We start from the raw sequence: 16,706 nt of genomic DNA, 5'->3' as shown, positions 1-16,706 counted from the left end.
CATATCTGTTTCCTTGGCAGCAAACATTCCTAGAAGCTCTGCCCAATGACTGACTGCTTGTATGATAGGGTCTTCAGGCAGCTCATAGAAAATGAGTATTAAGACAAAACTCTGCATGGATTTCAGAATTTTTTGCACCAAAATAAACCTTTTAGTTCCATTTTTTTTTTTATGAAATGTACCTATGTATATGTACCTAATTTGTAACAGAGGCTAGGAAATGACACTTTTTTAGTAGTCACATTGCCTGGAGTTGTATCCAAAGGAAGAATCTATGTTGGGGTTGACAGCTAATAGTCTTTGCCACAGAAAATTGTCATTAACCTTGGTAAGCAATTAGGAAAAACATTGCAAAATCGTCACACTTTGTTGAAGTGGGCTGGAGAAAGTGTTGGGGTGGGTGAGGGTAGGGATATGAATGGCGAGAATAGACATGATTTTTAGGAAACTATTCAGATACTTAGAGAACTTTGACATCAGCAATTACAAGAAGTGGGCTAAAAAAACCCAGGAATTTACAGGTATACCCTAAGGGCCCTGTAAAGTGAGACTTTTGAATAAACTATCGTGACTTCCTCTCTGGGCAGCAACCAGTTACCAAAAATACTAGTAGCAAACACTCAAGGTCATACAATCTTTGATCTTAGGGAAATTTTAAGGCCATAAAAATTTCATTTGAATGTTTCACAGCTATTTGTTTTTATCCTCTGAAATATAATGACATACAATTAGTTTATATAAAGTAAAAAGAATATTCTGTTAACCAGAGCAGTATACTCTCATGTAGTACAAAAGATGTGTTTTCATGTTCTTTTCCTAAAATCTCCTTTGAGATCCCTTTTCTGTAATCATAATGCTAAGGAACGAGGCTAGCTCTGTGGCTCAGTGGGTTAATCCTCTGCCTGTGGTACTAGCATCCCAGATGGGTGCAGCTTCTAGTCCTAGCTGCTGCTCTCTGTTCTCTGCTGTGGCCTTGTAGGGCAGGAGGATAGCCCAAATGCTTGGGCCCCTCCACCCATATGGGAGACCCTGAGGGGCTCCTGGCTTCAGATCAGCCTTGCTCCAGCCATTTGGGCCATTTAGGGAGTGAACCAGCAGATGGAAGACCTTATGTCTCTCTCTCTCTCTCACTGTCTGTAGCTCTACCTCTTAAATGAATAATAAATAAGATCTTTAAAAAAAAAAAGAACAGTCAGTAAGTATGTGGTAAAAGTAAAAAATAAACTAAAGAATTACACATGACACATTCACCCATTGAATGACAGTTAAAGCTAGGCCTTTCTGCTGGTTCTTCTCATGTTCCAGATGATCATAGCATGTGGCATGTGGCAGCATTTTTATAGAGCTCATATTTCAAAGCTCAGCTCTTCTCCTTGCTCCCATGTATTCTGGGGCAAGATTACTTGAGCCAATAGTTCACACAAACAATGGTTTTGTCCTCCGTTCGGGATGTTTGGCAACGTCTGGAAACGTTTGTTGTCACAACTGGGGTGGGGTAGATGTCGCTACTAATGTCTAATGGGAAAGGGCTTCCAAGCGTCACACAGAGCACAGGACAGCCCACATTATCGGACCCAAAGTGCTAACAGTACTGAGATGGAGAAACCCCATTTTAACCTTTCTAAGTTTCTTATTTTTTCATCTGAAAATTGAGTTAGTAATAGTCTCTATTTAATCATTTCCATCATACTTAAATAAGGTAACCCATGTAAAATGCTTAGCATAGTGTTTGGCATAAAAGTGCTCTTTTAATATAAATTATTATCATCATTAGTACTCATCTGGATATTTAGGTTTAATTAAGCTTACATGTGGTCTAGTAACTATTGCCATGCAGCTGGGGAAATTCATTGATTCTTTTCTTCATCTGAGGAAAATTTCTAAAGAATAAAAATAATGGGGAATGGAATTAAAGCCCATCTGGCATATGAAGTCAAAAGAAATAATGAATCAGCAATCAGGTGACTACTATACTTTATTCTAAAACATGTCCAGTGTCATTCATGTTAACACCTTTCCTCTTCTCGTTGACATCTCTTTTTTCCTCTTTCTTTTTGTGCCATTTGTAAAATTAAAGTTTTTTTCTTCTCCACAACTTTTGTAGTATCAACCCTTTAGATCTTCTCTGGTTACTGGGAGCATAGGAGACATTAAACTAACAGAAAACATTGGCCAAGATAAAGCATTAGTATATTTTAAAATATAGATTTCTAATGAAGTAACCAAATGAGCTACTGAAATGTTTGCTAATTTTCACATCTAAAATTTTCATTTTATAATTTGATTAAGTAATGCTGGAATAAACTCCAAACCCCTAACATTTACTTAGCAACCATTAATTTATCCATATTACAATATTAGTAATTATCTTTTTATTTTTTAAGGCAAATGCAATAGGCCGAAGTGCTAAAACTGTTCGAGAATTTCTAGAAAAAAATTACACAGAAGATGCTATAGCAAACGACAATGAAGCTATTAAATTGGCAATAAGAGCTTTGCTAGAAGTAAGTGATCTAATAGAATATATTCAGAAAAGTGTACGTTCCTTTTCTCATCCATTGATATTTATTAAATACAAAATTTGCTGACATAATTCTAATATTGTCTTTGTTCTAAATTAGGTTGTCCAGTCTGGTGGAAAAAATATTGAACTTGCCATAATAAGAAGAAATCAACCTTTGAAGGTAAGTCATTTATGAAAGAGGGAAAAATATCTGTAGTTTAAAGTATTTTGATGAAATTTAAAATATTATTGATCCCTGTAAATCTGCATTATAATGATGGGACATCCATTAGCATCCATTGACACCATGGTGATTTCTGTTTTTCTTTCTTTAGTCTAATATTCACTAATTTCTATGTTTGTCACAAGTTTGTCTCTCCCATTGTGATAACTTGCAATTGCTGAGATCTCTGTATAGGCCTACCCATTTAGTATATGTTCCTGTGAGTCAGATACTTCCTGAATCAGTCTCGTATGAGGTCAATATGGCATCTTTCCCATGGAAATTCATTTCTGGCACCACATAGAAAGCAGTTACTCTATCATTTTAGATCTTCTAAAATCAGTTGTTCAACTGCCTTTCTTATATAACTGTTGGCCCTTTAGACTTCTGGCATATTATTATTCATTATATCAAAGAACATCCACCCATTTCTGATTGGCCTACTGGTTTTTAATCTTTTTTCTCTACTTTTTACTTGAAAGTGACTTGAGCTTCTTTAAAACTTAAATTTTATTACCTAGCATGAAAACTGTTTCCTATTTCTTTATGGCAAGTCTAGCATTACTACTCATCTGCCTTTTGTCAGTGTTTATGAATTAAAACTCCTGAACTAAAATAAATTGTGCTGAATATTATGAAAGAAGACTTATCAACCAAAGAGCATTGGAAATGCGGTTTACTAGTGTCCATTAGGTAGAACTGTACGGTGCAACTTGCCAACTAGTTCTCCTTAGCTGAAAGTATATAAAAGCACTCAAAATATGGGAACTATATTTAAAAAACACTTAAAGGATTATTTTATGTACATTTTTCATTGGCTTTAAGGAAAGTGTATCAAAGAGAAATACTGTTAAAATCAGTGCTGGATGGACCAATGGGGAATTTGGTTGGGTTTTTTCATCGTTGTTTTGGCACCATTTTCCTATCTTTGATTATATAACCAACAGATAGGATAGGAAGGTAGAGCAGCAGCAAAGTTTCAATAAATACAAGGAAAGGGAACATACAGTGGAGTCTGTCTCTGCACAGCACCACACACAGAGTAGAGACAGGTACTTAAACCAATTATCATTGAGCCCAGATACACCATCACTACAGATGTACAGAAACTACTGAATACAAAGGTTCCTATTCAGCCCCATCACACACATATATCCACTCATGGATATACATACACACACAAAATTATAAATATATTTACTTACAAATAGTGGAATGGTTTGTGTACTGGTAGCAAAGTTAGACTGCCATTCCACATGTTACTTCAGCATAGACAGTGTAGTGAGTAGAGCACACATACTTTGGAGCACAGAGTTTAGAATTGCATAGAACTGGATTTCAGTTCCAGAAGATCTTGCTTAATAGTACAACCATGAACTCTCTGGATCAAAGACCTAAATCTACAACCTTATACCATAAAATTACTAGAGAACATCAGGGAAACTCTGCAAGACATTGGCAAAAGCAAAGACTTCTTGGAAAAGACTCCAGAAGTACAGACAATCAAAGCCAAAATTGACAAATGGGATTACATAAAGCTGAGAAGCTTCTGCACTGCAAAAGAATCACTCAGTAAAGAGGCAACCGACAAAAAAATATTTTCAAACTATGTGGCTGATGAAGGATTAACATCCAGAATCTATAAAGAGCTCAGGAAATTCAACAACAATAAAACAGTCAAGTTAGGGAAATAGGTAAAGAGTGGCTGGCACTGTGGCACAATGAGTTAAAGCCCCGACCTGTAGTGCTGGCATTCTATATGGGAGCCAGTTTGAGTCCTGGCTGCTCCAATTCCAGTCCAGCTCTCTGCTAATGCGCTTGGGAAAGCATTTGACGGTGGCCGAAGTCCTTTGGCCCCTGTACCCACGTTGGAGACCAGGAAGAAGCTCCTGGCTCTGAGCTTCGGATTGGCCCAGCTCTAGCTGTTGGGGCCATTTGGGGAATAAGTCAGCAGATATAAAACCTCTCTCTTTCTCTGTCTCTATCTTTCTCTGTATTTTTTAAAAAAAAAGAAATGGGAAAATTACTTGAACAGGCATTTTTCAAGAGAAGGAATTCAAATGGTCAACAGGCATATAGAAAATTCTCAAGATCACTAGCCATCAGGGAAATGCAAGTGAGGCTTCACCTCCCTCCAATCAGAATGGCTCTCATATAGAAACCAACAGACAACAAATGTTGGCCAGGATGTAGGGAAAAAGTACCCTAATCCACTGTTGGTGGGAAGGTAAACTGGTGCAACCACTATGGAAGACAGTATGGAAATACCTCAGAAATCTAAATATAGACCTACCATTTGATCCAGCCATCCTACTTCTGGGAATTTACTCAAACCAGAAGAAATCAGCAAATGAAAGAGTCAATCTGTAACCCCATATTCATTGCAGCACAATTCACAATACTTAAGATATAGAATCAAGGCCGGCGCTGCGGCTCAATAGGCTAATCCTCCACCTTGCGGCGCCGGCACACCGGGTTCTAGTCCCGGTCGGGGCGCCGGATTCTGTCCTGGTTGCCCCTCTTCCAGGCCAGCTCTCTGCTATGGCCAGGGAGTGCAGTGGAGGATGGCCCAGGTGCTTGGGCCCTGCACCCCATGGGAGACCAGGAAAAGCACCTGGATCCTGGCTCCTGCCATTGGATCAGCGCAGTGCGCCGGCTGCAGCGGTGGCCATTGGAGGGTGAACCAACGGCAAAGGAAGACCTTTCTCTCTGTCTCTCTCTCTCACTGTCCACTCTGCCTGTCAAAAATTTAAAAAAAAAAAAAAAAAAAAAAAGATATAGAATCAACCCAGATGTCTGTCAATTTCACTGGATAAAGAAATTACGATATAGGGCCGGTGCCGTGGCTCACTAGGCTAATCCTCTGCCTGTGGCGATGGTACTCCGGGTTTTAGTCCCGGTTAGGGTGCCAGTTCTGTCCTGGTTGCTCCTTTTCCAGTCTAGCTCTCTGCTGTGGCCCGGGAGTGCAGTGGAGGATGGCCCAAGTGCTTGGGCCCTGCACCCGCATGGGAGACCAAGAGGGAGCACCTGGCTCCTGGCTTCAGATCAGTGCAGCGCACTGGCCATAGCGGCCATTTGGGGGGTGAACTAACAGTAGGAAGACCTTTTTCTCTGTCTCTCTCTCTCTCACTGTCTAACTCTGCCTGTCAAAAAAAAAAAGAAAAAAGAAAAAGAAATTATGGTATAGATACACTATGGAATACTACTCAGCCGTAAAAAAAAATAAAATAAAATCCTGTCTTTTGCAACAAGGTGGATGCAACTAGAAACCATTATACTTAGTGAAATAAGCCAGTCTCAAAAAGCAGATATCATATGTTTTCCCAGATCCAAGGTAACTAATAGAATACCTAAAATGTAATGTATTGGAGTGAAATGGACATTTTGAGATTTGATGATTGTTTATAGCCCTCAACTCCTCCATTGAGGTACAGTGCTTTTTCTTCACACTATTTGTTAAACTTTTTTACTTAGTATATAGTTAAATGTAAAATCATTTAGTAAACTGAAAATAGATCTTTGTAAAAATTAAGAGTGGGAATGGGAGAGGGAGGAAGAAGAAGGGTTGGAACACTGGCAGGAAGGACAGTAGGGTGGGAAATACTACTATATTCATAAACATATATGTACGTGAAACTTGTATAACTTAAAAAAATTTATTTAAAAAAGTGTTCATTAGCAAGAAGCTGGAATTGGAAATGGAGTTAGAACTCAAATACATATATATTCAAATACACATTATTTTCTGACTACTTTATGAGGTGATAAAATAGTTAAACCCTGTCAGAATTACACAGTGGAATAGGGAGAATTCAATAATGCTATTTGTTCATGAATAGAAATAAGCCTTGAGGCCGGCACCGCGGCTCACTAGGCTAATCCTCCACCTAGCGGCGCCGGCACACCGGGTTCTAGTCCCGGTTGGGGTGCCGGATTCTGTCCCGGTTGCCCCTCTTCCAGGCCAGCTCTCTGCTGTGGCCAGGGAGTGCAGTGGAGGATCGCCCAAGTACTTGGGCCCTGCACCCCATGGGAGATCAGGATAAGTACCTGGCTCCTGCCATTGGATCAGCGCTGTTTCACCGGCCGCAGCACGCCAGCCGCGGCGGCCATTGGAGGGTGAACCAATGGCAAAGGAAGACCTTTCTCTCTTTCTCTCTCACTGTCCACTCTGCCTGTCAAAAAAATTAAAAAAAAAAAAAAAGAAATAAGCCTTGAACTAAAACATGTTGAGAGTAATTTGAATATATGGGAGATAGATATACACATATTTACACATAGTATCGCATTTTTGCCTATTTTTAAAGAGAAAGCTTTATTTATTTATTTATTTGAAAGGCAGAGTTACAGAGAGGCAGAGGTAGAGGTCTTCCATCCGATAGTTCACTCCCCAGATAGCCACAACAGCCAGAGTTGGCACCGATCCTAAGTCAGGAGCCAGGAGCTTCTTCCAGGTCTCCCACACGACTTCCATCTTCTACTGCTTTCCTAGGCCATAGAAGAGAGCCAGATCGAAAGTGGAGGAGCCAGGATTCGAACCAATGTCCATATGGGATGCTGGCACTGCAGGCAGCGGCTTTACCTGCTATGCCGCAGTGCCGGCCCCACATTTTTGCCTTCTTAAAAAAGTGTATTTATCGAGGAAGCCCCTTGCTCTGGCCCGGCCCAGCCCTGGCTGTTGTGGCCGTTTGGGGAGTGACCCAGCAGATGAAACCTTGTTTCCCTGTCACTCTGCTTTTGAAATAAATACTTAAAAAGGAAAAAAAAAAAGTGTGTTTATTTGAAAGGCAAATTTACAGAGAGGGAGAGTCAGTGAGTGAGAGAGCAAGCTTCCATCTCCTGATTTTATTTCCTCAATGACTGCACCAGGCAGGCCAAAGCTAGGAGTCTGGAGCTAGATCAGAAGTGGAACAGTAGGAACTCAAACCAGTGCCCATATAAATGCTGGCATAGCAGCTGGCAGCTTAACCTGCTGCACCACAGTTCCGGCTGCTGCCTTACTTTATTGGCACATGATGGCGGAAATATCAGAGATCTAGTTTGGTCCATAATTGCTACAAACTGTTGCTTTCAAACCTTTTGAAACATTTTATTACATATTGAAAGTTATAAAATTATAAAGAAAAATAGAAATGTACAAATACTGAATATCTAAATTTAAAAGAGAAAATGTATATATTGAAATTGGTTTTTTAAAATTTTTTATCTTTTCAGATGTTTAATGCCAAAGAAATTGAATTACAAGTAACCGAAATAGAAAAGGAAAAGGAAGAAGCAGAGAAGAGAAAATCAAAGAAGACTACCTAATTCATAGGATGGCCACTCGGAGCATTTAACATTTTGTTGAATTTTTAGAATTACCTAGTGAAGTTTTAGAGGAAATAAGTTACTTTGAAGCATTACATTACATGCTGTTTTGAGAATTCCATGTTTGTAGCTATTCCCAGTCTATTCACACAGATTAGTGTGAAGATATTTGAAAGGTCACTCCAGTAATTGTTGAAAGTAACCATAATTCCACATAAGCCTGTGACTATATAAGTTGTCCAGTTTGTTACTTTTCTCTGTTATCTGCAAACTTAATTAAGAAAAAATTTAATTCCAAAAAAATTCATGATTTGGTAAAAAAAAGTATTGACTGTCAGTTAAAGATGTTAAAGTTAAAGATTTATTTATTTAAATAAATTAAATAAAATATTGACTTGCATTTCTTGTTAAAAAACAAAAACAAAAAAGAACCCTTGGGGCTGGTGCTGTGGGCAGGTAAAGCTGCTGCCTCCAGTGCTGGCATCCCATATAGGGCTCCAGTTCGAGTCCCAGCTGCTCCACTTCCTATCCAGCTCTCTGCTATGGCCTGGGAAAGCAGAATGTGGCCCAAGTGTCTGTGCCCTGTACCCACATGGGAGACCTGGAAGAAGCTTCTGGCTCCTGGCTTTGGATCAGCCCAGCTCCTGCCATTGTGGCCATTTTGGAAATGAACCAGTGGATGGAAGACTTCTCTCTCTCTCTCTCTCTCTCTCTCTCTCTGTCTCTCTCTCTCCCCCCACCCCCCTGCCTCTCTGTAACTCCACCTTTCAAATAAATAAATAAATCTTTAAAAAAAAAACCTTGTGTTGATGAATTGTCAAATTATTTATTTTTAACTCTTTTATCATATTTAATACCATTTTCACTTTTTCAGTTGCAATATATTGTTTTGTTTATGGAACAAACGTTAAAGACCTAATCCAAATAGGAAGTTAAAGTATTAGTAAGAGCTTATAAGGGCATTTTAGCAGAAATCTAGGAAAATAAGGAGATAAATTTTGATTTTTACTTTATCTCAAGTATGTCTAGTATGTTAGGCTTGTTATATGTTACATCAAATATTTGAGTGCTTAATTTTAAGCTCGGCGTTGTGATAAGCTTATTGGGAGGAATAAGAAAAATCTAAATAGGGTTCCTAGGGGAATGTCTGGCCTAGTGGTCAGATCCCAAATCATAGTACCTAGGTTCAATACCTGGCTCTGGCTACTAACCTCAGTTTCTTGCTAATACATATCCTGGAAGGCAGTGGTAATGGCCCAAATAGTTGGATTCCTGCCATTCACATAGGAGACCTGGATTGAGTTCTCTGCTCCCAGCTTTGGTCTTGGCTAGGGAACATAGTGGGCATTTGAGGAGTAAACTAGAAAGATGAAGGCTTTCTTTTTCTTAGCCTTTCTCAATTTTTAAAAAAAGTTTAAAAAAACTGCCCACAGAGAGTTTTTTTTATTATTATTTTTATTTATTTGACAGGTAGAGTTACAGACAGTGAGAGAAACAGAGAGAAAGGTCCTCCTTCCGTTGGTTCACTCCCCAAATGGCCACTACGGTCGGCACTGCACCAATCTGAAGCCAGGAGCCAGGTGCTTCTTCCTGGTCTCCTGGGTGCAGGGGCCCAAGCACTTGGGCCATCCTCCACTGCCCTCCTGGGCCACAGCAGAGAACTGGACTGGAAGAGGAGCAACCGGGACTAGAACCCGGCGCCCATATGGGATGCCGGCGCCGCAGGCAGAGGATTAACCAAGTGAATCATGGCGCCGGCCCCCCCACAGAGGTTTAATCCAAATATCCCACCAAAAGAATCTGCTTGGGGCTGGCATGGTGGCCCAGTTGGTCAACCCACTGCCTGTAGTGCTAGCATCCCATAATCCCATATCAGAGTGCTAGTATGAGTCCCAGCTGCTCTGCTTCCAATCCAGCTTCCTGTTAATGCACCTGAGAAAGCAGCTAAGATGGTCCAAGTGCTTGGACCCCTGCCAACCATGTGGGAGGCACAAACGGGAATTCCTGGCTTCTGTCTTCAACCTGGAGCAGCGCAGCCATTGCGACCATTTGGGGAGTGAACCAGTGGATGGAAGACTTCTTTCACTCTGTCTGTCTGTCTCTCTCTCTCTCTCTCTCTCTCTCTCTGCCTTTCAGATAAATAAATCTTTTTTTAAGTATACTTAATTTGAGTTTATAGTTTTCAAGACAAAGGGTCTTAATTAGTATAAAAATAAAAGTTCATGTTATTATTTTAGAGTTTATCTGTTTGTTTATTCTTTTTTCCTTCATGTTCATTTTGAAAACAGAATCAAGGGGTTGAGTTTTTTGCAGAGGAATTAAACATTCTGGGGAGATAGTAAACAATCAGCTTGGACCAGCACCTATCATAAGATCTAAAGCACTCTGTATAACCTTAAATAACATTTTTTAAAAAATGATCTAAAACACCGATGATTGTGCTCACGTGTCAGTGGTGCTGGGGCAAGGTAAGAGCAAAATCAGAAGTTTAAGAAGTATGAGACCTGGCCGGCACCGTGGCTCACTAGGCTAATCCTCCGCCTGCGGCACCGGCACACTGGGTTCTAGTCCTGGTCGGGGCGCCGGATTCTGTCCCGGTTGCCCCTCTTCCAGTCCAGCTCTCTGCTATGGCCCGGGAGAGCAGTGGAGGATGGCCCAGGTGCTTGGTTCCTGCACCCGCATGGGAGACCAGGAGGAAGCACCTGGCTCCTGTCTTCGGATCAGCGCGGTGCACCGGCCACAGCGGCCATTTGTGGGTGAAGCAACGGAAAAGGAAGACCTTTCTCTCTCTCTCTCTCTCTCACTGTCCACTCTGCCTGTCAAAAAAAAAAAAAAAAAAAAAAAAAAAAAAAAAAAAAAAGACGTATAAGACCTTACAGAGCTGCCTCATTGGTGTTTGTGTTGAACCAAATTCCTTTGGTTTCTAGCTGCTGCACTGCAGATTGTCAGACATAAAGATTATTGGACATTTTCCAGGGCTCAATATATATCCTATATTCCTTTTTTGTTTGTTTGTTTAAAGATTTATTTATTTATTTGAAAGAGTTACACAGAAAGAGAAGAAGAGGCGGAGAGAGAAAGGGAGAGAGAGGTCTTTCATCCGCTGGTTCACTCCCAAATTGGCTGCTACGCTGATCCAAAGCCAGGAGCCAGGAGGTTCCTCCAGGCCTCCCATGCGGGTGCAGGGACCCACGGACTTGAGCCATCCTCTACTGCTTTCCCAGGCCATAGCAGAGAGCTGGATTAGAAGTGGAGCAGCCAAAACTTGAACTGGTGCCCATAATGGGATGCTGGCACTGCAGGCAGCAGCTTTACCCGCTATGTCACTGGGCCAGCTCCTTGATTGCCTTTATAATTTCAATGCAATCATGAAATTTTGTGTCTCCAAATTCTCCTCTTTTTAATTTTTATTTATTTTATTTGAAACATAGAGAAAGAGAGTTTCCATCTACTCCCTAGATGCCAACAATAACCAGCACTGGGTCAGGCCAAATCAGGAACCAAGGACTCAGGTACTTGAACCATCACCAAATGGCTCCCAGGATGTGTATTAGCAAGAAGCTGCATCAGAAGTAGATTAGCCTTAAAGAAAAAAAAAAAAAGCCAATGTAGTGGCATAGTGGGTAAAGCCAACCCTGGCATCCTAAATGGGCATCAATTCATGTCCTGGCTGCTCCACTTCCAATCTGGCTCCCTGCTGATGACCTGGGAAAAGCAGCGGAAGGTGGTCCAAGTGTTGGAGATCCAGAAGAAGCTCCTGGCTTCAGTCTAGCCCACCCTTGGCTATTGCAGCCATCTGGAGAGTGAACCAGTGATTGGAAGGTCTTTTCCTCTCTATAGCTCTGACTTACAAATAAATAGATCTTAAAAAAAAAAAAAAAAAAAAAAAAAAGAAGAAGACAGAGTAGCCTGGACCCAACCAGGCATTCTAAGCACTGTAAAGAGTCTGGGCATCTCAAGTGACAGCTTCAGACACTGGGCCAAACAGCTATGCTACTCCTCTCTTTGAAAGCTTAAAAGTCACAGCCAAATACCCATTCCTGATCCCTACTTGGCCCTGCTTAGCTTTCCACAAACAAAGGTACTTGCTGAGTGCAAGGCCTACTAAGCAGAATTTTACCACGTTTGAAAAAGTAATTGGCTCCCACCTCACTACAGATAACCCACTTAACACACATGCACCTGCAGCAGGGGCTGGATATTCCCTGTGTCCTGCAATACTGCAGGGAACCCACTGTGAAGCATCACTATCCTTGAAGAACATATTGTGGCACCTCTCATATGCCCTTTTTTTTTTTTTTTTAATTTGACAGAGTTAGACAGTGAGAGAGACAGAAAGATCTTCTTTCCGGCCGGCATTGCGCCAATCCAAAGCCAGGAACCAGGTGCTTCCTCCTGGTCTCCCATGCGGGTGCAGGGGCCCAAGCACTTGGGCCATCCTTCACTGCCTTTCCGGGCCACAGCAGAGAGCTGGACTGGAAGAGGAGCAACCGGGACTGGAACCCGGCGCCCATATGGGATGCTGGTGCTGCAGGCAGAGGATTAACCAAGTGAGCCACGGCACCAGCCCCAACATATGCCTCTTAGCATTCATCATATTATATTGGAATTACCTGTGTGATCAACTTTATGTTATTTTTTACATTTTATTTATTTATTTGAAAGAGTTACAGAGAAAGAAATGAAGAGATCTTCAATCCAGCTCTCTGCTATGGCTTGGGAAGGCAGCAGAGGATGGCCCAAGACCTTGGATCCCTGCACCCACATGGGAGACCCAGAAGAAGCTCCTCATTCCTGGCTTCGGATTTGCTCAACTCCAGCTGTTGTGGCCATTTGGGGAGTGAGCCAATGGATGGAAGACCTCTCTCTCTCTATGTACCTCTCTCTGTAATCCTTTTAAATAAATGAAGTAAATCTTTTTTTAAAAAAAAAATATCCCATATTAGGAAAAAGGAGGAAACCAATCACCTATCTAATCGCTCACTTCAAGTAGAAGTCAATTTCTTAATGTCTTTGGCACTGACTGAATGTTACAGTGACAAGAAGACAAAGTCAATGAATGTATGTTGCAATCAGGCTCTGAAAATGGATTCAGATCCTGGCTGAATAAAAGCAGAAGGACTTCCCAAAATGCAAGCCATATTATTCTGTGACATGGCCCTGGGAAACCTGTTAAAGGTGTAATTTGAAGTGGCATTCCCATACTACTCATCTCTGATTAACATTCTCTATGGGGCCGGCACTGTGGTGTAGTGGGCTGGGCCTCCGCGTGAAGCACTGGCATCCCATATGGGCACTGGTTCTAGTCCTGGCTGCTCCACTTCTGATCCAGCTCTCTGCTATGGCCTGGGAAAGCAGTGGAAGATGGTTCAAGTGCTTGGGCCCCTGCACCCATGTGGGAGACCCAGAAGAAGCTCCTGGCTCCTGGCTTTGGATTGGTCCAGCGCCAGCCATTACAGCCATTTGGGGAGTGAACCAGTGGATGGGAGACCTTTCTCTCTGTCTCTTTCTTTCTCTCTTTGACTCTACCTCTCAAATAAATATATAAAATCTTAAAAAAAAAAGAATTATCTTTGTTTAGGTACCAGAAATGAACAAGATATGGTCCTTGTCTTCAAGAAATCATACATCAAATAGGTAAGCCCATTCTTATGAGTCAATACAAATGCTGAAAAGTGTGTTTCCTTTGTAGCCTATGAATTTAATATGGTTTGTGTTGCTAATGATTTCTGGTATAACTTATTTGAATCTTCTGTAGTTAATGTAGCACACCATACCAAATCTCTTTTTAAAAAGTAATGAGACTGATTTTATTTATGAGACTTCCCTGTCTCCCAGTTTCCATCTCAGTCCAAGGATAGGACATTCACATATCTTGGATTTGACTGTAAGTAGATATAATGTTAATGATGCTCTTCTGAACCACAGCTCTACTCTCTGAATCGCCATGGTTTTTATTAGGAAAATAGGGACACATCATATAGAGAGTATGATTGTAATTCCATCCTTTGTTTTTACTTGGTAAGTACTCATATGATGCTCTCTACATGTCAGACACTGTCTTGAGTTCTTTATAAATCTTAACTCACTTAATTCTCAGTGATTCCTGTGAGACAAGACACATGGCTTATACCCATGGTGCTGTTACTTAATAGTACTTTGGAGGCCAGTGTTGTGGTACAGGGAGTTAAGCCACCACTTGTGACATTGGCATCCCATATCAAGTCCCAGCTGCTCTGCTTCCCATTTGATTCCCTGCTAATGAACCTGAGAAAGCAGTGGAAGATCACCCAAGTACTAGGACCACTACCACCCATGTAAGAGACCCAGATGGAGTTCCTGGCTCCTGGCTTCCGTCTGGCCCAGTTTGGGCCATAGCAGACATTTGGGTAGTGGACCAGCAGATGGAAGATCTTGATGCTCGCTCTCTCTCTCTCTCTCGCTCTCTCTCTCTCTGCTTTTCTGTCTCTGTCACTTTGCCTTTCAAATAAATAATCATAAAAAAGAACTTTGCCACTATAGCTGTCCATCAAAATGGGGAAATTTCTTTTTTTTTTTTCATGGTAAAGACTGCTTTATTGGTGGCAGTTAGTACAAGTCAATAAATATTGATCCCCAGAGAAGAGCTCAGCTATTTATCAAGCTACTGGTTCATAGAGAGCTGAATGGAACTGAACCAAGTAATTACTGGGATGACGCAGGTCAATCCTGCTTCTTGGGAAATGAAGCCATGGCCAGCTGATATATGGCATATGCTGTTCCACCAACTGTAAGAATCATGGTGGCTCTATACAGGAGAGCATCAACTACCCCACCTTCTAGATGCACTGGAATTCCATTATCCTCCTGAAATAGCTTTTGTTTCTCTGGAACTTTATTTTCAAAATGCCTGCGTGAAGCAGTGCTTATGGTTCTCTGGGCAGTCTGACGAAGAGCCAGCAGATTTCGCAGCATCTTGGCTCCTTTACTGTCCACCAACCGCCTAAAATGGGGACATTTCTCACCAGTCTCCCTCACAAAGATGTGTCATGAGAGGTGAGAACTTAATCTCATTGGCTTTATTCCTTCTGTGACTCAATTATACTCAGGTATCAGAGTTTGATTATTTTGCACTGAGCTGCTTGGTTTGTCTTTGGAAATCTTAAGTATTGTTTGGGCCAAGTTTCACTGATATGTACAAAGCAATTTTTAAATTTAATGTGAAGTTTTAACCAAAAAATAAGCATTGTTGCTATTTAAAATGCCCAGTATATTTTAAAACTGAAAAATGCAAGGGAATAGTTGTTTAAGAATTCAGGATGGGGTGGCGTTGTGGAACAGCAGGTTAACCTGCCATCTGTAACACCTGTATCCCATACGAGGGCCAGTTTGAGTCGTAGCTGTTCCACTTCTGAGCCAGCTCCCTGATAACATACCTGGGAGAGCAGCGCATGTTGGCTCAAGTGCTTGGGTCCCTGAACCCATCTGAGAGACTCAGATGGAGTTCCTCTCTCCTGGCTTCGGCTTGGCCCAGCTGCAGTCATTGTGGCCATTTGGGGAGTGAACCAGCAAATGGAAGCTCGCTTGCTCACTCGCGCTCTCTCTCTCTCTTTCTTGCTCTCTCATCCTCTGTAACTGCCTTTCCAGTAAATAAACCTTTTATTTAAAAAAAAAAAGGAAAATAAAATTCAGGATAGTGAGTTCTGTTGGGATCCAGGAAGAGGAGTGCTCAAGAACTGGTAGGACTTTTCCAAAGCTGGGCGGTGCTTGGTGCTTGGTGTTTGGTGTTTGGTGTTCATGTCATCATTACCTGAATTGTACTATAAGTTATCTGCAATTATTAAGTGTTTTATGTATTTCACAATTACAAATCTAAAAAGTATTCAATGCAGAAAAAATGATGCATATCCACAAAACACACTATTTAATAAAATTTAAAAGCATGCATAACTATGTTACATAATGTCTATGAATGTGTCCATGTGTGAAAATAAAGAGCAAAGTCAGGAATGGTTGAAAGAAAACAGAACACAAAGGACTTCAGTGCATTTGACGCCACTCATCAATAGTGGATGCTGTATATATTCTCATTATAATATGCTCTATTATTTCTGTGTATCTTCAAGATGTTTAAATTAATGTCGGATAGACATCCATATGGGCACTGGTTTGAGTCCAGGCTGCTCCACTTCTGATCTAGCTCCCTGCTAATGGCCTGGCAAAAGCAGCAGAAGAGACCCAAGTACTTGGGCCCCTGCACCCACGTGGGAGTTCTGGATGAAGTTCCTGGCTCCTGAGGCTATTTGAGGAGTGAACCAGCGAATGGAAGACCTCTCTGTAACTCTGCCTTCCAAATAAAATAAATCTTCAGGAAAGAAAGGAAAAGGAAAAGAAAAAAAGGAAGGAAGGAAGGAAGGCCGGCCGGCGCCGCGGCTCACTAGGCTAATCCTCCACCTAGCGGCACCGGCACACCAGGTTCTAGTCCCGGTCGGGGCGCTGGATCCTTTCCCGGTTGCCCCTCTTCCAGGCCAGTTCTCTGCTGTGGCCAGGGAGTGCAGTGGAGGATGGCCCAAGTCCTTGGGCCCTGCACCCCATGGGAGACCAGGAGAAGCACCTGGCTCCTGCCATTGGATCAGCGCGGTGCACCGGCTGCAGCGCGCCAGCTGTGGCGGCCATTGGAGGGTGAACCAATGGCAA

General features: G+C 41.7%; 1 protein-coding gene and 1 pseudogene across 2 annotated transcripts in view; one reads left to right on the top strand and one right to left on the bottom strand.

The window, feature by feature from the left end:
- The window catches only part of PSMA8 (proteasome 20S subunit alpha 8), a 61,692-nt gene extending 53,371 nt beyond the window's left edge, over positions 1 to 8,321 (top strand). The window contains exons 5-7 of the mRNA XM_002713467.5: positions 2,385 to 2,504; positions 2,622 to 2,684; positions 7,938 to 8,321. Coding sequence (XP_002713513.2) covers positions 2,385 to 2,504; positions 2,622 to 2,684; positions 7,938 to 8,030 — 276 coding nt within the window. The 3' untranslated portion in view covers positions 8,031 to 8,321. The remainder of the gene's footprint in view (positions 1 to 2,384; positions 2,505 to 2,621; positions 2,685 to 7,937) is intronic.
- A 6,252-nt stretch (positions 8,322 to 14,573) lies between these two features.
- Positions 14,574 to 15,014, bottom strand: LOC127492394 (cytochrome c oxidase subunit 7A2, mitochondrial pseudogene; annotated as a pseudogene). The gene has a single exon (XR_016214090.1). The product of XR_016214090.1 is annotated as a cytochrome c oxidase subunit 7A2, mitochondrial pseudogene (transcript).
- Positions 15,015 to 16,706: the final 1,692 nt, after the last annotated feature.

The sequence above is a fragment of the Oryctolagus cuniculus genome, chromosome 10, assembly GCF_051225735.1.
Source record: "Oryctolagus cuniculus isolate XC-2025 breed Fujian yellow rabbit chromosome 10, ASM5122573v1, whole genome shotgun sequence".
Lineage (NCBI taxonomy): Eukaryota > Metazoa > Chordata > Mammalia > Lagomorpha > Leporidae > Oryctolagus > Oryctolagus cuniculus.
Note: the sequence above shows the minus strand (reverse complement) of the source record. Positions and strands in the feature narration are given on the sequence as shown.